General features: G+C 31.2%; 1 protein-coding gene across 3 annotated transcripts in view; it reads left to right on the top strand.

The window, feature by feature from the left end:
* The window catches only part of LOC127710511 (autism susceptibility gene 2 protein-like), a 148,140-nt gene that overhangs the window by 51,049 nt on the left and 72,872 nt on the right, over positions 1-24,219 (top strand). Inside the window, exon 1 of one of the 3 annotated variants that reach the window (XM_052216436.1) lies at positions 18,448-20,290. The exons of the other annotated variants lie outside the window; for them this stretch is intronic. Coding sequence (XP_052072396.1) covers positions 20,237-20,290 — 54 coding nt within the window. The 5' untranslated portion in view covers positions 18,448-20,236. Of the gene's footprint in view, positions 1-18,447; positions 20,291-24,219 lie in introns of those variants that run through there. 3 annotated transcript variants of the gene reach the window in all.

The raw sequence follows: 24,219 nt of genomic DNA, 5'->3' as shown, positions 1-24,219 counted from the left end.
AGTTTGTGACCATCAACAATTATTAATTGGTAGCTCCCTGAGAAGCATGTTGCATTTGATATGCATATTAAGCCATTAGTTAACAGTAAACTGCATTACAATTTATAATTGATATAAACATTAGTAGCGGCAGACACTTTACAGTAGTGAATGATTTCCAGTATTTTAGCTTTGATTGATTAATCAACAAATCCTAACAATTTGTAAAATACATCTTTGTGTAATTAAGTTCAGCGGGAAACATAATGAGAAATCGTGTCCTTCATTACACAATCTGTTATGAAATCAGCCCTACTCCAGGTTATAAAAGACGGCAAACGAGCATTGTATTGATCCTATATTAGCTTGTGATCTTTAAGTTACACATAAAGACATGTCGGTCTCATGGTATGGTGAACAGAATGTATAATGCATGTGTTATTGTATTTTTATTTACGTAACAACAAGTTTTAAGGATAAAGATCGGTAATTTTGATTATTGATCTTCTCTTTAACAAGTCTAAAATTATGTTCGTTTTTTTCTCATCAAATTTATTTTACACATTTGCATTATATAGGTATGTCATGAGGTACTGTAAATTTAGAAATGTTTAATTTAGAAATGTTTACAATGTTTTTATTATTCAGAAAATAAACCCTTGTTACCTGTGTTATTTTGCTTATTCTGTCAACCAGGGGGATTCAAATGTCTTTTCACCAATCATTTCACAATTAAAATGTGAAACAGCAAAGTTGAGTGTCAATTGCTGCTATACTTAAGTTTGAAGCAGCCAGTACCTAGTCTGAAATACCCCTGATATCTGAGCGAATACTTAAATGAAGTTTGTAATTTTGTGAGTTGTTTATTTTTTCCCTTATTTTGTGATTAAGATAAAATCACAAAATTATGACCTTGTGTGAATTTGATCAACATTGGGACAAGAAATATCCTAAAATAGGAGCTTGTGAAGTAGTTTGGGAAAGGAAATAGCAAAATGTTAACTCTGTGAAAATAAAGCAATTTACAGTAAGTTAAAAAAAGATGTTGGAAGAACATCAATGAGACAGCAACCTGACAATGTATATTCAGAAAAAAAGAAGAATTCTTCCATCCTCCTTAAAGTTGATAGGCATGTTGAAAAATTAATTTGACTGAGGTGAATGATCAAACCTGACTTCAACTCCCAAGTTCTCAATAGTTGAAATAACTTAAAGATCATGCTAATCACTGTCAGACATATTTCTGACCTTACATTTAGTGGGGTTGAATTCGCCTTCACTCTAGAAAATGCCTTATGGAATCCCTTTCAGCTGGCAATTAATTAGTGCTATTACTTATATACTGTAAATTAAGAATTTTGCTATGTTTTTATTATTGCTTAAATTGTGGCAGGATAGGTTTTGCAAAAATAAAAACTTGCATGTTAAATTTTAATGGCATTATGCAGTTGTTTGCAGTGTTTCCTGAAATCTCAATAATTGATCAGGAATGTTTGTCAATTGTTCAGCAATCCAAATAATTAATAGTTGCAAACTTAATTACAGAATTTACAGTCAGTTGATTGGTCTTATAAGTGGTATGGTTTAATGGCTCATCATACATTGCTATAAATTGATAAGTGCCACTCAGTTTGTTTATGTCCTGACTGTTTTGTACTATGTCCTGACTGTTTTGTACTATGTCCTGACTTTTTCGTACTATGTCCTGACTTTTTCGTACTATGTCCTGACTTTTTTGTACTAATGTTCTGACTTTTTTAGTTCTATGTCCTATCTTTTTTGTACTATGTTCTGACTTCTTTGCATAAGAAGTCAATAGGATTTTAACTATTTTGTAATTGTGATGTTTAGTGAAGAGGGATAATGTAGATTCCAAACCTTTAAATTTTACAAAAGGAAAATGTTTTAGTTTGAAATGGAAATTATTGAAAATTTTGCAGAAAAGCTGATCTTGATGTTATTTGAAACATCAAAACCTGTCATTAGAAATTATTTTGTTTTCAGTTTTTGTTTCCATAACCAAGAGTTTAATCCTGGTTTTCTTTCCAGCAGTTTTAATTATAATTTACATGACAAAAGTGGCTACAACACTTTCATACTGATTGTAAAGGAAGAAATACACTAGACATCAATACCGTTAACGAAACAATATTTAGATAGGAAATCAACCCAGTTACTGTGTCATATCAACAGACAAGCGGTAGAAACAACTCGGCAATCCATTATTACGGAACTTTGATTGGCATTTCTCTGTAGAAGAAGACAAAGAAACCCATGAATCTGTTTAGTCGGTATTTCTAGAGATCAACTTGAGGATCAATATCGTAGAAATTTGATCTAAATCCCCCATGTTAATGGTATAAGCTTATAACTATTGCATAGGATCAATTATTGAAAAGCAATTAATATCTAAAGGGGGCATTGTTGTCTGACTATTGATGTTTTTGCATGATACAAGTGGAGAGTTTTGTTAGCGTATATAACATCGTTGATTAATCGGTAAGGATAATGACTGAGAAATAGACAAGTTCGTCACTTGGGTAAAGTTCTATTGATACTGTAGTTAAGAGGATAAATGTCTTGTATCTTTATTAATATTTTTACATCAATTATATGTATAAGGGCTAGGAAAAAACATTTCATACCTTTATTAATATTTTTACATCAATTGTATGCCGTATAGGGGTGAGGAAAACATTTCTCTTTCAAGAATTTAATAAAGATGTTTAAGTACATTTTAAGTCAGTTCTAATAGTATTAGCCTTGTAAAGATTCTAAGTAGACAAAAAATAAACAAGAATAAGGAGCAACAGGCACTTAAATGGGTGTTAACGAAGGGGAGTTGATTCAGTTTCACCATTCGGAGCATCTGAGATCAACCCCAGTTTTTGGTGGGAATTTGTCTTGCTCAGTCTAGTTTTTCTATGTTGTGTTTTCTATGTTGTTATTAGGTTTTGATCTTTTTGACTTTTTTTGCTATGGCTGTTGTCAGTTTATTTTCGGCTTATGAGTTTTGATGTCCGGTTGGTATCTTTCGCCTCTCCTTTAATGTCATTTTTGTTATCTTGAAATATTCTGTAGCAGGGATAAATCACTTAAAACATTATTTAATAGACAAAACTTGACATCTGAATTCTCAAAATATTATACCCGTTACCCCCTCCCCTTAAATGATTTCATTCCCTTGAAAAATAGATCCATGTTAAAATGCAGTTACAACCAGATCAAGTGAGGAAATTTGAAAGTTAAGATGGTTCATAATATAAGAGAATACCAAAATATCGGTGCAAAAAAGCATTTAAAGTGGATTATTCAATATATTCGTGGGGAGGGATTGTAGTGGACTGAAAAAAGGTTTGATTTTAATGGATACAATTTTGTACTTGTTTTTGTGGTTTATAGGTACAAGCCTATGGAAAATATATACTTGTTGAACATTTGAATTAGTGGTTCATCATTACCCATGAAATCCACAGAAATTTGTTGGATTTGTATCCAACGAATAATAATGAATCCACAGTAATAATACACAACATCAAAGAATACACACAGTTACTAAAAGCTAAATAAGCAAGCTCAAAATACTTTTCATGTTGATTTCGAGATATGATATCTAACACTTTAATATTATGTAATCATCTTGAGTGATTTGTGAAATGGGGGTAATTCACTGATATGATTTAAAATGAATTTAATAGAAATTAAATATAATGTTACCATTAATTATTTTTGAATGAATTATAAGCTATAACAATTCATAGATGCTACATGTAGTTATTATCACATCATAATATTTATATATTCATATTATAAAATTATAAATGTCTAACCTTGAGTTATGTTTTTATCTTGTGATCAAACTAAATTGACAATCAAAGAAAAACCTGTTGCTGTATTTCATATTTGTTTTTTGATTATTGTTTTGTACTTGAATCGGGCGTTATTTTTCTCGTTTGAATTTTTTTACATTTGTCATGACGAGTCCTTACTATGTGATATGGGTTTTGCTTATTGTTGAAGGCCATAGGGTGGCTTATAGTTATTAACTTCTATGTCATTTGGTCTCTGGTGGAGAGTTGTGTCATTGGCAATCATACCACATCTTATTTTGATATTAACATTTACTGGGTTTACAAGAAAACTTCCTGTAAATATAAGCTGTTCCTGTAAAACTTAATTTGGTGGAAAGTAAGTTATAATAATGACTAGTAAATTAACAAGAAAGACTTGTCACTTATTTAGCCAGAAAGAGAAGAAAATTAACAAATGTACTAGTTAGAATCTATCTATTTTTAGAAATGCTATAAAATCTAATAGTTAATGTAAATTTAGAAATTATTGTGATAGATATTAGAAGATGTGGTATGAGTGCCAATGAGACAACTCTCCATCCAAGTCACAATTTATAAAAGTAAACCATTATAGGTCAAAGATGTCTTTATTAATGCAAAAAATGTGATGGTATCAGCTTTGAAATAATAAAAATTCGCATTCATAATTTCAGTAGTGATTTTCATGCATAAAAGCAATCAAACCATGGTCAATGAAAGACAGAGGACATTATGGTAAAAAAAAAAACCCAAACAGTTGACCAATAGACCACAAAACACTACACCAAAAATCTTAAAGAGATGGAGCAACACAAGCCCACATAATTTAACCCATTTCCACTCTGTCAAACATGTAAAGTTATTGTCTTCTTTTTCTTTAATCGACTAGGTACTTATGAATTTGTACATGTAAGAATTGTTTCCATTTAAGTAGTTTTGATAACTGTTAGATATTTATAACTAGATTTCTTTGAAACTTGATAGATTACATCCCACATGCATATCCGCTTGCATAATTTTGGCAAGGAAATACTTATGATTATTTTTAAACAGTTTATATATAAATGGTATTAAACAGAGGAAATGTTTTTCAATTATGTTCAATTAATAAGGCTATATTAGTATTATTGATAATGATGTATTACAAAACCAATTTTATTGCATTCAAGTTTTGATTTTATTTCTGAATTTTAAAATTATATTAAATAACGAGGAGTTCAAAATTTTTGTAAATCCAATATCCAATATAAAAAGATCAGTTTTAGACATTACTGTATCAGTGTTATATGCTGACTTTAGAATCAATTTCAATTTTAAATTGCTGCTACTTCACCAGGCTTTCCCTGGATGTCGAACAGCACCTCTTGATGATTCCCTTAGCAGCAATTAGGAGATCAGCTCATAAGCCCCAACAAAATCTTGTATACATTTTTTGCTGAATTTAAGTAGAAACTGCAAACATTTTTAAAACACTGGATTGAGTGGGAAAAAAAATATAATTGACACCAACATTCAATTATTAAAAAGGTTAAATTCACAGTTGTTAAAAACATCAAGATGGAATTACTGTACTGCAAAGTTTTTTGTTGTTTTTAAATAACAGTTGGAAGTTTCAAGTTATCTGGTTTGATGGATGGATTAAATTTGTTATCAGTTGCAAGCATCTACACCTATTATAAATATGGTCTGTATGAAAGAAACAATCTGTTCAAATAATTTTTTTGTCAGGCAATTTTGAGAAAATTTGACAGCTATTTAAATTTGAGTTACCTCCCTTTGTACATATAAGGTATTTTCATGCATATTGAAAAGTTGACAAGAATGTGCCATGTCAATTTAATTAACAAGTAAATAATTCTTTCATTGTAAAGAAACTATGAAATATCACATTAATTTACAAATGTATTTATATGCTAATCACATTGACATTGAAATTGAATTTTTCATGCAAAACCCTACAATGGGGATTAGCTTATGTGCCATTTGGTATATATATCAAATATCTTTTTATGAACAAGATATTTAAAGAATTTGAATAGAGATATTTTGAAGACTTTTACTACCTTTCTTCTTATTTTTGTTTGTTTGTTATTTTCCATTTTTATATGCACTCGGCATTTAGAATGAATTCTGCAATAAATGGACTTTTTGCAGGTAATTTTACTTTGATTTGCAGCATCTTCCAGAATTTATCTTTTCCTTATGCTAAATGCACATAGCATCAAGTGTGAACCTTTTCTCTTCCTTTTTCATATCATCCCAATTTGTCTTGTTTTCTCATTTACTAGAGCCAATGTTTTTAACAGAAGTAGGTCAGAGACTGCTGATATCATATGGGGGTGTATAAAAATATAAGAGTTATGTAATAATAATATTGATTCTGCAGACCATTATCATATCCTCCCACATTTAATGAATTGTTACTTTCCCATTAAAGTAGCTGAAATATTAGATATTAATGCAAATTGTTGTGCTCACATTTTTTTTATTTTTCAAGGTTTTTGATTTCTTTGTTGATGCATCTGCTACTATAAGAGAGGCGAAAGATACCAAAGAGATTACAAATCAAACTCAACAGTCCAAAACAAACTTACAATGCCATGGCAAAATACAAACAAGACAAACAACAGTATACAAAACACAACATAGAAAACTGAAGACAAACAACAGTATACAAAACACAACATAGAAAACTGAAGACAAACAACAGTATTTAAAACACAACATAGAAAACTAAAGACAAACAACAGTATACAAAACACAACATAGAAAACTAAAGACAAACAACAGTATACAAAACACAAAATAGAAAACTAAAGACAAACAACAGTATACAAAACACAACATAGAAAACTAAAGACAAACAACAGTATACAAAACACAACATAGAAAACTAAAGACAAACAACAGTATACAAAACACAACATAGAAAACTGAAGACAAACAACAGTATACAAAACACAACATAGAAAACTAAAGACAAACAACAGTATACAAAACACAACATAGAAACTAAAGACAAACAACAGTATACAAAACACATCATAGAAAACTGAAGACAAACAACAGTATACAAAACACAACATAGAAAACTGAAGACAAACAACAGTATACAAAACACAACATAGAAAACTGAAGACAAACAACAGTATACAAAACACAACATAGAAAACTGAATACAAACAACAGTATACAAAACACAACATAGAAAACTAAAGACAAACAACAGTATACAAAACACAACATAGAAAACTGAGGACAAACAACAGTATTTAAAACACAACATAGAAAACTAAAGACAAACAACAGTATACAAAACACAACATAGAAAACTGAAGACAAACAACAGTATACAAAACACAACATAGAAAACTGAAGACTGAGCAACACTATAACCCCACCAAAATTCAAGGGATTCTATACGCTGCTAGTGTCAATTGAAAATTGGCAATATAATGAATTATTGGCCTCTAGACAGATACAAAACACACAGAATTGGTAAAATGGTCACACAATACCTTAACTTATTTACCGTACTTTGTTTATGAATAGAAAAGGAAGCAAATAGACAGTAAACCAACAACACAAGTTCAGAAAATGTTCTAGAAGAGACACATTGTCTTCAATGTAAAACAATGCCCAAACCTAAATCCTTGTGGGTTAATCTAGACAAGTTGGGATTGAACTCAATGGCAAGAATCAGAAATTGTAACAGTAATGACATCTAGTAGTATATGGAGAAGGTAAATTTCAAGTGAAAAAAATAGACCTCCAGGTAATTTAACCCAGCTGAATAAAGAAATTCTTATCCCACAGGAAAATAAGATTTTATTGTCCTTTTGTGTCAAAACTGTCAGATGACTTCTTATAGGAGCTGTTACCCTTTAATGATGAATTTTACCATTTTAAAAAAATTTGCCCATTATTTTGAAAATTATAATACAAAGATAGAAACTTAAAAAGCAAAAATGGTAATCAGGACAAGATCTACAAATAAGTCAACATGACCAAAATCATCAGACGACTCCTTATTAGAGTTATTGCACTTTAATGACGATTTTTACCATTTATTTCGTATGTGCCTAATATCTTAAAAACTAAAATAGATAGATATAAACTTTAAAAAGCAAATATGATCAGCAAGGCAAGATCTACAAATAAGTCAACATAACAGAAATTGTTATATGACTCCTTATTGAAGTAAGCTAGCCCTTTAATAATGATTTTTCCCATTTTCCCCCCATTTTTATGCCTCATCTAAGATAGTAGTATTATGTTTTTGGTCTGTGTGTCCATTCGTTCGTTCGTCCGTTTGTCATTCCGTCCGTCTGTCCCACTTCAGGTTAAAGTTTTTGGTCAAGGTGGTTTTTGATGAAGTTGAAGTCCAATCAACTTGAAACTTAGTACACATGTTCCCTATAATATTATCTTTCTAATTTTAATGCCAAATTTTGACCCCAATTTCACGGTCCACTGAACATAGAAAATGATAGTGCGAGTGGGGCATACATGTACTATGGACACATTATTGTTGCTTATTATCTTGATAGAAACTTTAAAAAGCACAAATGATCAGCAAGACAAGATCTACAATTGTGCCATAATGGCTGAAATCTTCAGTCAACTCATTATTTGAGTTATTGCCCTTAAATGATAATTTTTAACATTTTTATATATTTTTTGCCAATTATCTTGAAAACTATAATAGATAAATAGAAACTTTGAAAAAGAAAAATTATCAGCAGGATAAGATCTACAAACATGTCAACAAAACTGAAATTGTCAGATAACTTTTACTAGAGTTATTCCCCTTTTATGATGAATTTTACTAAACAGTGGTCATTGTTGAAGATGCAGGTGAGCAATACACAGGTTATTTAGAGCCTCAAGTTTTTTCCGGGGTTTAGAGAACTTTTTGTAATATGGTTGGAGGGATGCTACATTGCAGTCGACGAATCATAAAGATATTCTGTTGTAAAGTAACTATTATAATGTTTTATAATTTTATTTAAAATTTATGGAGGTTATACTTGGCATTATATAATATGTGGTAGGGATTACAATCTAGGATGACTCACAGATTGTCATTTAATGTGATTTCTATTGATTTTCACACACAACATGAATTATAAACCACTGGAGGTTTTCCTGGTCCATATACTAATGGGAATTATTGCCCTTTTAGAAATGTTGTAAACCTTAGTTTTTGCGAAAAACTTGTGGTAAGGTTTTTGAAACAATTTTAAAAATACATGTACCAAAAGACATTTTGGAAATTTTTAAGTTGGATAATGCCTTAATTTACTCTCAAAGTACTAATTTGTTGGATTTCACAGATAAAAGTAAATTGACTCTTACAAAATATACTGCACGATTCTAAAATAAATGTACACACTGGTACTAAATGTTTGTACCAGTCACTCTCACTAAATATATTTACACAGTAAAAATTGGAAATGTAACTGGATAAATTCAGAAGTTAATTGTTGATTGAAAATTTGATAGTGGCATAAATAATAGTATGATACTCATCAAAAAGATAGGAAATATGTATGAAAAAAAAAAATAAGAAATATGTATGAAAAAAAAGATAGGAAATATGTATGAAAAAAAAAATAAGAAATATGTATGAAAAAAAAGATAGGAAATATGTATGAAAAAAAAGATAAGAAATATGTATGAAAAAAAAGATAGGAAATATGTATGAAAAAAAGATAGGAAATATGTATGAAAAAAAGATAAGAAATATGTATGAAAAAAAAGATAAGAAATATGTATGAAAAAAAAGATAAGAAATATGTATGAAAAAAAAGATAAGAAATATGTATGAAAAAAAAGATAAGAAATATGTATGAAAAAAAAAGAATTCTTGTGGAATTTTTGAAATATACAAATCTTAGTAAAAATGTACAATTAGTAAGAATTTACAAACACATGGATAACTTTTCATCAAAAGATATTTCACCAAAATTTGAATTTCTGTAGTAAGAAATCATTATGCAACACCAGTTCAAAACCGATCAAATTGTTGTCCAGACTTTTTGATGTGACAGTTATGTTTATCATTCTTTACACGACATGTTCATGTACTGTTCAACTAAGTTCTTGTTCTCTCAGTTCAATGAAGAGCAAGTCAAGTGCACTTTTTTTTATTAATTTATTCAGTTTTACAGATTGAGTACAGAAATATTGATAAATTATTTTTAAAAACCTGACTTTAAATGTATTCATTTCTCCATGTTTAACAGACGGAGTCACTCGTGTAAGTTTTTTCAATTTCTTGCATTTTTTTGTGGGATAAAACCTTAGAACATTAAGTATTTCTGTTGAGTAACAAACACTTTAAATTGAGACCACCGATATTTAAAACCGGGATAATAATCCATAGACTTAAAGCTTTTTCTATCTGTCTGTTAAGATGTAAAGGGGTTTAATACCTCATAATATTGTTGACATAATTTGTTTTTACCGCAAGAATGACAAATGGTCGGTATTGAATTGGATTATTTGTTGAAATCTTTGTCGAGGGCCAAATCTCTTATCCGATTGACATTCCACATAATACATAGTTAGGTTGAGAAGTTATTTACTCAGTGGGCTATTGTTCGTGGTCTGGATTGAATAATCTCGTAGCAATATTAATTTTAGGTATTTGATATGTTTTTCTTTTGAAGAGGTTTTAGATAGCATTGACATAGCTTAGATGAAATGCAAAAACTGAAATAAAATAGATATAAATTTTAAAATTTGCAATAAACTGCACCTGAAAGTATTACTCATGTTAAATTGGTTAATTCTTCGGCATTGTGAATTCTATCTCAAGGAGACACAAGTGAGAACTCCTAATATTGTCATGTCTACGTTGGAATGATCTTGTTGGTCATTTACAGTCTATGGGTAAAATTGATTTGGAAGTTTGTAATCAATGTTCACAGGATATATGTACTGATGGTGTTACATGATTGCTATTCTGCAGTATCTGGTACTCATTTCATAAAAAATATTAAAAGAAAAAATTATCGTAAGTCATGAACATTTAAGTATAACTTATGATAAATTTTTGATAACATATTCTGATGTAACTTAAGTCTTTGAAAATAAGTTTGTAAATATCAAAGGGCTTGTGGATTGCTGAAAATAATGCTACGGGTAATCCTTGATTAGCTAGAAATTGTATTTGATGCCATTTTTTACTTATTTATTTATAGTGCAACCTGATATAACATTAAGTCAATCAGCCAGCTTTCAAAGACTTGTGAAGCACTGTCATTTTAAATCTATGAATACTGATAAAACATGAAATTAATACTTCAAAAACAGTAATACAAGATTATTTATATTCCATGATGGGGAAAGCAACTGAGCATGGATTTCAAAATATTGGAAATATAGTTTGAAACTAATTTACAGTCAGTAGTCATCAATTTAATGAGTGTATCGCGATTAGACTTTTTCAAGAACAGTAAAATCTTTTTTCGTTGTTTTAAGTTTTTTGCCATGGCAGTGTCAGTTAATTTCATCTTTTGAGTTTAAATATCTCTTTGGTATCTTTTGCCTCTCTTCTTTAAAGATGTTTTTTAGAAATAAACTCTTGTTTGAAGACAAGGTTTGCACTTGTTCATCCATTTAATAGGCTGTTCTGAAAACTACAGGTCTTATATGTGACTAATGGCTGACCTAAATTGATAAACAATTGTTTGCACCTCATGTTTTAAAAGAAAGACAGACAGGCTTTTATGAAAGCTAATACTTGTATCCATCAATATAAGCTCAGCTGGCTGACATAGATTTCCAAAGCTTTAAAATTTATTCTAGAAGTTGTTTACTTAAACATGTCTGAATATTCCAGCTTGAAGCTTTAATCCTGTATCATCTTTGGTATTTTTGTTTCAAAATTCATGAAGTTCAAAAGACAGATAGATTCAGCATGTGTTTTCTATTTGTTTGAAGTATTAGAGAAAATCAATGTTTATTAAAACGGCAGCCATTTTAGTACTGTTACTATTAAAATCCTAATAATTAACGGCTGAGAACCATTAGCTTTGATTTGGAAATGATTAAACAGCCTTTCAGAGGAAATGGGCTGGATATAATGTAGGGTATTTGTCTATTAAAATGTCAGAAAGCCCAACTTTTACTGATGTTTACCTTGCACTTAATTTAAACTTTTATTATAATTGGTTAGCTAATGGATTCGGGAAATCAGATGTTATGCTATCATAGTTTGGTATGTAATGGTCGTAGCTCCCGAGTTGAAAATAAACAGAGAAAATGTCAAATTAAGCTATTTTAAATGGAAATTACATAAAAATCAATTTTTCGCCCATTGATGAAGTGTTTTCAATGTAAAAAGAGACAATTTATACAAGTATCTTCAAGCATGCTCTTGGAAGATTAAAAATGTTTGCACAAGTCTTGCGATGATTAACAAAATAAGGGTTAAAGTACAAATTTATAAATAAAGAGAAGTACTCTGACCATATAGAGTATAGTGGTTAAAGTGTTAGCAAACATTATTGTTAGAAAGAGTAATCTGAGACGAGAATTATTAATCTATTTTAATGTCAGATTTACAAGGGCTAAAAATCATTGTCATAAGCTGTATAACTGGCTTTTGTACAATGTTTGTGTTGCCACCTGTACTGAAAATTGATAAATTTTTGCAAGGTTTTCCCCACTTAGTTTAGTCATTAATGAATATCAGAAAAGAATACAAGAAAAAATCATGAAAATACAACCTCACAGACAGGTTTTTGCCTAGAGAATGTGAAATTTAAACACTTTAGAAATTATACCACTTTACAGTATAAATACTTTTGGGGGGCCTTGCATGTTGGCCTAGTGGTCTAAGTAGTACATCTACTGTATCACTAGCTTGTCAACACGCAAGTTTGAACCCCTATTCATGGCAGGTGTGTTCGACTCCAATCTTAATTGAAAATACAATGATTGCCAGTTTCCACCCAAAGGTTTGGTGGTTCTCACTGGGTGTGCTTGCTCCTTCCACCAATATAAACTGGCTGCCATTTTACAACCAATAGTTCTGAAAGTGGCATTAAAGTAAAACACCTGAACAATTAATCAATCAATTAAATTCTTTTACATCCAGAAGCAAAATCTTTATTTAAAAAAAGGGGGGGGGGGGTGTAAAAGATTTAAGGGGTAACCACAAAATATAAATAGAGAAAACACAACACTGAAAGAAAATTATTGTAAAGTAAAAACACCTTTCTTAACAAGATGCATGTCAGTTTTTATACGACCGCAAAAATTGAAAATTTTTTGGTCGTGTATTGGTATGACGTTGGCATCGTCGTCGTCGTCGTCGTCGTCTGGCGTCGTCCGGCGTCGTCCGAAGACACATTGGTTTTCGCACTCTAACTTTAGTTTAAGTGAATGGATCTCCATGAAATTTTACCATAAGGTTCAATACCACGAAAGGAAGGTGGGGATTGATTTTGGGGGTTATGGTACCAACAGTTAAGGAATTAGGGGCCAAAAAGGGGCCAAAAATAAGCATTTTTGTAACTTCCAGACAATAACTTGTGTGTAAGTGTATGGATCTCTCTGACATTGTACCACAAGGTTCCATATCACAAAGGGAAGGCTGTAATTGATTTTGGGGGTAATTGCCTCAAAATTTTAGGAATTAGGGGCCAAAAAAGGGGCAAAAAACAAGCATTTTTCTAGTTTCATGACAATAACTTGTGTGTAAGTGTTTGGATATTTCTGAAATTGTACTACAAGGTTCCATATCACAAAGGGAAAGCTGGAATTGAGTTTGGGGGTAATTGCCCGAAACGTTTAGGAACTGGGGGCCAAAAAGGGGATAAAAATAAGCATTTTTCTAGTTTCCAGACAATAACTTGTGTTCAAGTGTATGGATCTCTCTGAAATTGTACTGCAAGGTACCATACCACAAAGGGAAGGCTGGGATTGAGTTTGGGGGTGATGAATCATAAGGGGGTTCAAAAAATTTGGGGGGGGGGGATTTTTTTTTTTCTTTTTTTTTCTTTTTTTCCTTTTTTTTTTCTTTTAAAATTTTCCATTTTAAGTTGGTTATTTCTGATTAATATTTAAAAGCAAATAATAATGATATGGTAGGAGATACACACCAAACAGGATGTGTAAATTATTATATAATAAGTATTGTGCAATAGCAAGAAATTTTCAATTGCACAGTATTGCACAATTGTAAGAAATCTTCAATTGCACAGTATTGGGCAATAGCAAGAAATCTTCAATTGCACAGTATTGCGCAATAGCAAGAAATATCCAATAGCACAATATTGTGCAATAGCAAGAAATTGTCAATTGTACAGTATTGCACAATAGCAAGAAATATTCAATTGCACAGTATTGTGCAAAAGAAGATACTTCGTATAAATTGCTTATTTCTTGATCAATTTCAATGGGGTTTTATTCTTGAATTCTTGGGGTTCTTTAATATGCTGAATCTAACCGTGTATTAAGTTTTTGGATTTTGGGCCCCGTTTTTAAATTGGTCCACATTGAGGTCCAAAGGGTCCAAAATTTAACTTTGTTTGATTTCATCAAAAATTGAATTCTTGGGGTTCTTTGATATGCCGAATCTAACCGTGTATTTAGATTCTTAATTTTTGGTTCCGTTTTCAAATTGGTCTACATTAAGGTCAAAAGGGTCCAAAATTAAACTTAGTTTGATTTTAACAAAAATTGAATTCTTAAGGTACTTTGATATGCTGAATCTAAACATGTATTTAGATTTTTGATTATGGGCCCAGTTTTCAAGTTGGTCCAAATCGGGGTCCAAAATTAAACTTTGTTTGATTTCAACAAAAATTGAATATATGGGGTTCTTTGATATGCTGAATCTAACCATGTATTTAGATTTTTGATTTTTGGGCCCCGTTATCAACTTTGTCCACATTGAGGTCAAAAGGGTCCAAAATTAAACTTTGTTTGATTTCATCAAAAATTGAATATATGGGGTTCTTTGATATACTGAATCTAACCATGTGTTTAGATTTTTTATTTGTGGACCCGCTATCAAATTGGTTCATACTGAGGTCAAAAGGGTCCAAAATTAAACTTTGTTTGATTTCATCTAAAATTGAATTATTGGGGTTCTTTGATATGCCAAATCTAACCGTGTATTTAGATTTTTAATTTTGGGTCCCGTTTTTAAATTGGTCTACATTAAGGTCCAAAGGGTCCAAAATTAAACTTAGTTTGATTTTAACAAAAATTGAATTCTTGGGGTTCTTTGATATGCTGAATCTAAACATGTGTTTAGATTTTTGATTATGGGCCCAGTTTTCAAGTTGGTCCAAGTTGGGGTCCAAAATTAAACTTTGTTTGATTTCAACAAAAATTGAATATATGGGGTTCTTTGATATGCTGAATCTAAACATGTATTTAGATTTTAGATTTTTGGCCCAGTTTTCAAGTTGGTCTAAATTGGGGTCCAAAATTAAACTTTGTTTGATTTCAACAAAAATTGAATATATGGGGTTCTTTGATATGCTGAATCTTACCATGTATTTAGATTTTTTATTTGTGGGCCCGCTATCAAATTGGTTCATATTGAGGTCAAAAGGGTCCAAAATTAAACTTTGTTTGATTTCATCAAAAATTTAATTATTGGGGTTCTTTGATATGCCAAATCTAACCGTGTATTTACCCAAGAGAAAATGAAAACGGGATCTATCGGGATCCCAGTCAAATCCCGGTAAAATTAGCGGGATAAGCCGGGATGGGCCTCAGAAGTCGGGATTCCATTCGGGATAAATATCTGAAACTGGGATCCCATTCGGGATATATGTCTGAAACTGGGATCCCATTGGGATATCTGTCTCAAGCTGGGATCCAATCCCAGTTGAAGCAAGATAAATATACGAAACTGGGATCCCATTGGGATAACTGTCTGAAACCGGGATCCCATCTTACTTTAAACAGGGAAACATAAACCAGAATTTTGTTTGGAATTTAAAAAAAATTATCCTGGAAATGTAAAATATATCCTGGTTATAGATTTCTGTGAAAAACCTAAATTTTGTAAATTTTCCTTTTTAAATCAATATATTTTGAATGACCCCACTTAAAACTGGTGCTTTGAAAAATTGGATGCCCTTTTTTAAATGCCTCTCCCCCACTTATTGCTTCTAAAAATAAAAGTTGTCCTCTTTCAATGAAAATTTGAATTATTATTTGAATGAACTTGATAGATCAATTAATGGAAGTAAAGATGAAAAAAATAATTTTCAAAATATTTATATTTGAAGTGTTTTCAGGTTAAAAATAATTAAAAGTAATATTCTGATATGCATTTGCATTCAATTTGTTTTATTTTTTTTTTTTAGAAAAAAAACCAATAAATTTAAGGAATATATTGTGAAAAGGTGATAAAAAAGGGGAAGTAACTGAAACATTTTTGAAATACACAAATTATTTATGACATAAAGCAAAGGTTATTTGTGTTAATTAACAATGTGTTTGACACCAAAGCTGTCAGGTGAAGCCCTGCACTTAATGGGTCACTTAATTTGACAGTTTACACAGCTAGCTGAACTTCTGTTGATGGAAGAATTACAAATTTTAGTTTGACAGTATTTCAAAGTCAGAAAAATGCCGAGATTTTCGCGATAAAAACGAAAGGGCGCCCGAGAAACGCCAACGGCTGTTTTGCCAGACAAGCTGGATCGTTTCTGATTTTCTACCTGTTGTCCGGCATTTAAATAACATAGAAAAATTATCAGATCAATGATAGGCCAACGATCGACATCGTAAAACCTTGGTTCTCAACTTATGTAAACAAGTCATGACCACGTGGTTTTTAGTAATTGTACTGAACAGTCCGACCCTAGAAAATACCGTCCTAGATAATGCGGCCACTAGTTCATCCGCATGCACCCTGTGCCGATTAAATTAAAGGTTTTTTTTTCTTATTTTTAAAAACTGGCCAGTAATAAATACTTTTATACGACACCCTTGATTTATTTTTATAATACCGTTACGGGGACGGATCAACTTCTGGCCGATATAATATGGGGCGAGATTGTCACCTCGACGTTAGAGTACTCAATAAAAACGTCATCAAAATGTGATTACGCTGTAGCAAAATAGAAGATTCCATGTGATGGTGAAGATGTTTTCAGATAAGTGCATTTAAAATTTAATTTAACATGTGTATATAATGAGATTATAAAATATAATTTATTGAGGAACTATGATTTTTTTATGGTTTTTTTTTTAGCAAATCAACATCAGAAAATCTGAAAGCATAAACCTGGGAACATGCAGATATATCTAATATATATATGTTCCTGCATAAACTGAAAAATATATTTATTTTTAACAACATTGAATAATCTTGTTGTCACATAACAGGCATAACTGGTAGATATGTAAAAATTTAATTGAATTGTGTGAATGGTTATTTGGTGAAAATAATAAGTCGCTAGTTTTTTATCTTCAGGGGATAAAAAAAGAGGGAGGGTAATTAATTTGATTCCAACTGGCTTCCAATGTATACTGTATAAACATGCAATAATATTTCTATTGAATTTATTGCTTCAAAATGTCTAGAACAATTGATTCTTTGTGGATTTTTTTGATACTTTTAGGGGATTAAATGATTAAATGGAGCTGCCAATTTTGAAAGTAAACGGATTGCATGCAGATTCCAGTTACCTTTACTCAGCAATACTAGTTGGAAGTACAGAGACAGCAAATTTAATTACAGAAAGGAGGAGAACTTCACATGTATCCTTTATATCTGACACACATTTTTAATATTATAATATTTGAAACTGAACAGCGAGCATCATTAAGCCATGGTGAAAACTGCGTATCTAAATACAATTAAGACAATGAAATGCTTGAAGGTGTTAGTGAACATGGGGAGGAGGGGTGGGGTGAGTACCATATTTAATTAATAGGTAATTTAACAATATAAGCAGCCATTAAAAATGGCAAACAAGTTTGCTAGTAGTACTAGTATCTATAATTTTGATGGAAGTTTAAGGATCTGACATTAAATACAAGTACATTTTTTTTGAATGGGAACTTGACAGCCATTGAAATAAGATATTAAACATGGCCAATACAATGTAATTCATGCCGCAATGTTTATATATACATGACAGATTTGATACAACAAGGGCAATATTCATCTACCTTATAATGAGTAATAAATGTGTATATTCCCTCAGAAAATGCAAAATCGTAGCATTTCGGGAATCCCGCTCTTTTAGCGGGAATCCCGAAATTTTATCCCAGTGGAAATATACTGGGATCCCAGTATATTTCCACTGGGATAAAATTTCGGGAATCCCGCCAAAAGTCCGGGATTCCCGATGTAAATCCCAGTGGAAATATACTGGAATCCCAGTATATTTCCACTGGGATAAAATTTCGGGATTCCCGCTAAAAGAGCGGGATCCCAATCAGAATCCTAGTATATTCCAATCAAAATCCCACAATATCCCAGTGGGATCCCAGTATATTTCAACCGGGATTTACATCGGAATTCCCGGACTTTTGGCGGGATTCCCGAAATTTTATCCCGGTGGAATTAGGTGGGATCCCACTTGGAATCCCATCAAAATTCCAGCTGGGATTTCAGTGGGATTCCAGATTTATTTTCTCTTGGGTAGATTTTAAATTTTGGGTCCTGTTTTTTAAATTGGTCTACATTAAGGTCCAAAGGGTCCAAAATTAAACTTAGTTTGATTTTAACAAAAATTGAATTTCTGGGGTTCTTTGATATGCTGAATCTAAACATGTGTTTAGATTTTTGATTATGGGACCAGTTTTCAAGTTGGTCCAAGTTGGGGTCCAAAATTAAACTTTGTTTGATTTCAACAAAAATTGAATATATGGGGTTCTTTGATATGCTGAATCTAAACATGTATTTAGATTTTAGATTTTTGGTCCAGTTTTCAAGTTGGTCCAAATTGGGGTCCAAAATTAAACTTTGTTTGATTTCAACAAAAATTGAATATATGGGGTTCTTTGATATGCTGAATCTTACCATGTATTTAGATTTTTTATTTTGTGGGCCTGCTATCAAATTGGTTCATATTGAGGTCAAAAGGGTCCAAAATTAAACTTTGTTTGATTTCATCTAAAATTGAATTATTGGGGTTCTTTGATATGCCAAATCTAACCGTGTTTTTAGATTTTTAATTTTGGGTCCCGTTTTTTAAATTGGTCTACATTAAGGTCCAAAGGGTCCAAAATTAAACTTAGTTTGATTTTAACAAAAATTGAATTCTTGGGGTACTTTGATATGCTGAATCTAACCATGTGTTTAGATTTTTGATTATGGGACCAGTTTTCAAGTTTGTCCAAGTTGGGGTCCAAAATTAAACTTTGTTTGATTTCAACAAAAATTGAATATATGGGGTTCTTTGATATGCTGAATCTAACCATGTATTTTGATTTTGGACATTGGACCATAATAGGTAAATTAAAAAAATTGAAGTTCTTAGACAACATTCTTTCTGTGTCAGAAACCTATGCTGTGTCAAATATTTAATCACAATCCAAATTCAGAGCTGTATCAAGTTTGAATGTTGTGTCCATACTTGCCCCAACTGTTCAGGGTTCGACCTCTGCGGTCGTATCAAGCTGCGCCCAGCGAAGCATTTTATTAAAGATAGCATTTTGCCCTCTAGATGTCTTTTTATTATTTGTGTCATTGGTTTGTTGTCAGGTTGATGTTTATGCCTCGTTTCATTTTTATTCATAACAAAAAAAGTAAGTAAAAGATATAAGGGACAAAAAAAAATAAAAGGCTGGAAGATGCCTAAGGAATATGATAAATTGTTAAAATTATTGTAATCTTGATTTTAATGTGAAATTTATGTTGAACAGGTGTATACAAATCACTAAAACCTGGTATACTTATAGATAAATGAAATATTTCAGGGGAGATAACTGCTTATACACTTGTTCTTTGACACTTATGAAGTGATAAAATGATTCATTAAACTGCCGATTGGTGATATAAAGATAAATTCACATCCAAGTCAATAAGGCCTTATTATATATCAATTTGCTTTGATAAAAATATCAGCCGAACCTAACATGATTTGGCAAAGGACTGATGATCTCTGTGGAGAATAATCAGTGATAATGTATCTGAGATCCTACACTTCTCTGTACGTGATAATTTGTTTCACATTCAATTCCCCGCACGATAGCTTTATAAAATTGTGATTATGGCTATAATGAAGATGACTAGGATAGATACTCAGAGAAATAAAATAGATATCGTGTAAAATGATGTTTAAGTCATTCAACTGGAAATCTCTTGGCTCGGTATGTAGCCGATCGATAAAATAACAGATCATTTTATTCACATTCATTACGGGAAGCATTATGGCCGATTCAGGTGAAATCAGAAAAAACTTTTGAACGATTTCTGACATTTGTGATTCTTTATGGATGATCAGCCTTTAAAAGGAGAAGTTGAATTTGTAAAACCTGAGCTAAAGGTAAGAAGGATATGCCGTCGGGCTAATACCTTGTGTTTCTTTTCAAGGGTATTGATGTGTGTGTAATATCCTGCTATTTTATGCTAAATAATTTGTACGAAGCCGTTGACAGCTGTCATGCTAATTAATAAATTCAATGCAGAGCCATTATGTTAGTTTGCATTTGCTATTCACTAAGTAATTGCATGTCGGATCCATAATTCTACTTTCTAAACGTGCATACCAATTTCCTGAATATTTTGAATGTTATTTGAGTGAAGATTGTAACAGGTATTGTGAGGTAATTTGGTCTGTCAGTAAGTAGAATATCCAGCTTGAATATCAAACATTCACGCTTGAGATACTGCTTGTAGAAGCTGAAATAATTACATGTATATGTATTAATAGTTAACAAGAAATGAAATGTGTGTATTCTTATTAAAAGACAATTTTGTCGGAAATGAAATGTGTGTATTCTTATTAAAAGACAATTTTGTCGTAATTTTGAAGGTTTGATCCAAAAGTGCTGATAAGGCAATGCGTTCTAATATTAATATATCGGCGTCCAATTATTGCTGTTATTTTGGAACTTTTTTATTTTCTTTAGGTTTTTGGACATGGGTCCATAATAGATTTCATAAAATTAATCTGAAACTTGACTTTTACACATCTTATCAAAAAGGGTTTTTTTTTTAAATAAAAAGCAAAAAATTAGGGTAAAATTGTGAAACACAAGATACAAATTAGTTATTTTATGCTATTATAAAGAAAATGAGTTAAGATTTTTCTATTTATAAATAGTATTTTCCATAGATGTAAAAAAGACATGTATATTGTATCCTGCAATCGGCCAACTATTGTACAATAACAGGAACCTATATACAAATATATGTTTGTTTTTTGTATAAAATACTTCTGGATATCCTTTGAAAAGTTTCATAGATATTAAAATGACTTGGGGTCCTCTGATTGCGGTCTGTGTTTAAGCTAAAATATCAGATTTGGTATTAAGAATTTAACATTAAAGTGTCAATGTGAAATTGAAGAAAAGAAGAATATATTTATATATATAAATATATGGGCAGAAAAGAAGAAATTATTTGTACTTGTTATGAAAGAGGAGAAAACTAGGCTAGTCTTGCCTTTATTCCTACAGTTTCTAATGCTTGTACAGAGAAAATTTATATTTTCTGACAATGTACCTATATTGTACAAGTATTTAGACTAAACTACCTATAGTACAAGTATTAAAGACAGAATTATTAATTAGGAATCACAAGTGGGTATAAAATAAGCTGATGAAGTTTCCCCAGAATTAAGTGTTTCCTTGTTTGAAGGAAGCTGATAGGACAACTTTAGGATATTTAAATATGCCATAGTCACTTTTATTAAAGAAAGACATATTGTTTTAAAATATAATAATAGTACATTTATTTTATGATTCGAGTAGGTAGTGTCATATTTAAGTGCTAGGTTACTAGGGAATTTGTCATGAAATGAAAATTCAGGTCTTGATGTTTGTCAATAAGTTTAATTTAAGGATAGAGAGGCTTTCTGGGATTAAAATGCTTATTCCTCAATTTCATTTATGTAAGCAGTCTTAATCCAGATATAGTAGTGTCCAGGGAGACTGTTACAGATACACAGCTATTCTGGCTTAGTCACAATAAAAAACCGAGATCTCTTGCTAATCCGGGATGTGTTCAGGACAAGGTTTTTGCTGGGTTTCAAGATGACGGCAAAATCAGTCACTACAAATTCAATACACAAGTATAAACCCAGCGGTATAGAGGATATGGGAATTTTATAAAGGACATAATACCAAAGTTGATCCTTGTTAAAACCCTTGGAGAATTTAATCAGATTTGAGAAGTTGATAAATTGTAGGGCATTAATCCCCCCTGTCAGTTTTTCTACTTGTTCACTAATCCTTCCAGCTTTGAGTGAATTAATTAATACTTTAGTATCTGAGAGTATGGAATGGAGAGACACTGCTAATGTGAAATGTACAAATCGCAGCTTACACTGCTCAGAGCCTATTTTTTTGTAGTGATTTTTTTCAGTGGATCAGTTCGGTGTTTTTTTGTTTTTTAGTTTAGCATTTGTATTCACAATCTGTAATTTAACAAAGTCTGAGGTTAAATTTGAGTGGGCAGAAGTTGGTAGCCCATAGTTTGGCATTTGGATGAAAGGTGCTTTGAAATGACTAAATCAACCATCCAAATATTGGTAGCTTTAAAAAATTGTTTCATTAAAGGATTTTATTCTTAAATTACCCTTTGAACAAAATATCATAAATATAAGGAGATGTGGGGTTTAATTATCAATATAAGACAGCAACCCAAAGACAAAACAAAGAGGCATATACTTGAGGGCAATCTTCCAACGTCCGGCTCTTAATTGTCCCTTATTATATCTTTAAACAAATTTAACAGAAACAATCAAATACCTGCCAATAACCTCCACTTTTCTTCATATACATGTAACAAATATGTCCAGTGTTAATAAAAGAACTTATATGAACTACGAATTATTACCCTGATTGCCAAACTGTTCATCATAATATCATATTAATTCTCACATCAGAAGCTGTGAATTTTCCTGTTTATTACCATTTTATACAAATTATCAACTTTTCATGTGTAAATTTGTTAGTCACTTCAATTTAGGTAATTGTTATATTTTTAAACAAAAGAGATCACTTGAGTTTATTTAGATTAATTTTCAACACCTTCCAATGTAATAGTTCCCATCATGCATCTGGGATATCCATTCAAAACAATCAGGAGCACCTTGGGTATGTTAGAAGTATCTTTTTGCATTTTTGTGCATTTCTCTGCAGATTAATTGGCAATAAAGCCTGTCTGGATGAATGTTTTGTTTATGAGATGTGTAATCATTACAAAAATGTAGGTAGACAGGCCAAAACTATAATGGTTTTCATATTGGTGATGATTTGGCACCTGTCAGTGATAGAATTGTTTGTTTATAAACAATTGATTGAGAAGTTTGAAGGCTGGAATGTTGCAAGAAGTATTATGAAGAGATGAGACTGTGACTCCTTCTGAGCATCAAACTCAGACAAACAATGATTTTTCTACCTCCTGCCTAGTAGAGTGGTCTGCAAATTTTATTTTGAAACAATTAACCAGGAAGAATACTAAAAAGTCTTTGTAAAGCAAAAGACCAAAAAAACAATGTTTGATCCAAGGTGAAGTAGGTTTAGTCTGGGTTATCCCCATCATGGTCTAAAATTTGCATGTTTAGTACAATTTTCTTAATTTTGACTCAATAATTGAGTCTCACCAAGAGTATCACTCATGGAGTAGTTGTGTCTCTGGGGGTATCTTTAACATTTTCTGGAAATTTAAACTTAGCTTGGTAGAAATTCAACTTATAATTTTCAACCCTTATACATTCATAGAAATAAGTTCCTTGTGACAAAAGTTGATACACTGTATAATTTAATAATCCAAGCAATGAAAAAGCTATTTGTTTAGAGTTATTTATTATTGTTACATTTTGATTAAGCCACTTGTAAACGAGTTTTAATGTGCGAGCGAGAGGCAATCTGTCACACTGTTACAAGTTATAAGAAACATGTAATTGATTTTCTGGCTATGTAAAATCCTTGCAGCTGGTGCTGAGAGTATGTCACAAATAGAAAAAATGGTCTTTTTAATGCAATTTGTTTTGTAAGCTTGAACAAAGAATAAGTGATTTTTATGAACTAGGTATGTTAATTTACAGCCTTTTGAAAATAGCACTGGGGAAACTGTGAAAACAGTCGGCTTCTTTACCAACTTGTAAAAGAGTTCAAAATTTGTGTCTCTGGGTCACAAGTTACACTTTATAAATAATAGATTTATCAGATGTTTTCTGGGTATTGATATTTTCATGATTAAATTATTCTTTTTTTTTCCCTAAATAATTAATTTATTTTGTGACTG

This window comes from Mytilus californianus, unplaced genomic scaffold (genome assembly GCF_021869535.1).
Source record: "Mytilus californianus isolate M0D057914Y unplaced genomic scaffold, xbMytCali1.0.p SCAF_8, whole genome shotgun sequence".
Lineage (NCBI taxonomy): Eukaryota > Metazoa > Mollusca > Bivalvia > Mytilida > Mytilidae > Mytilus > Mytilus californianus.
Note: the sequence above shows the minus strand (reverse complement) of the source record. Positions and strands in the feature narration are given on the sequence as shown.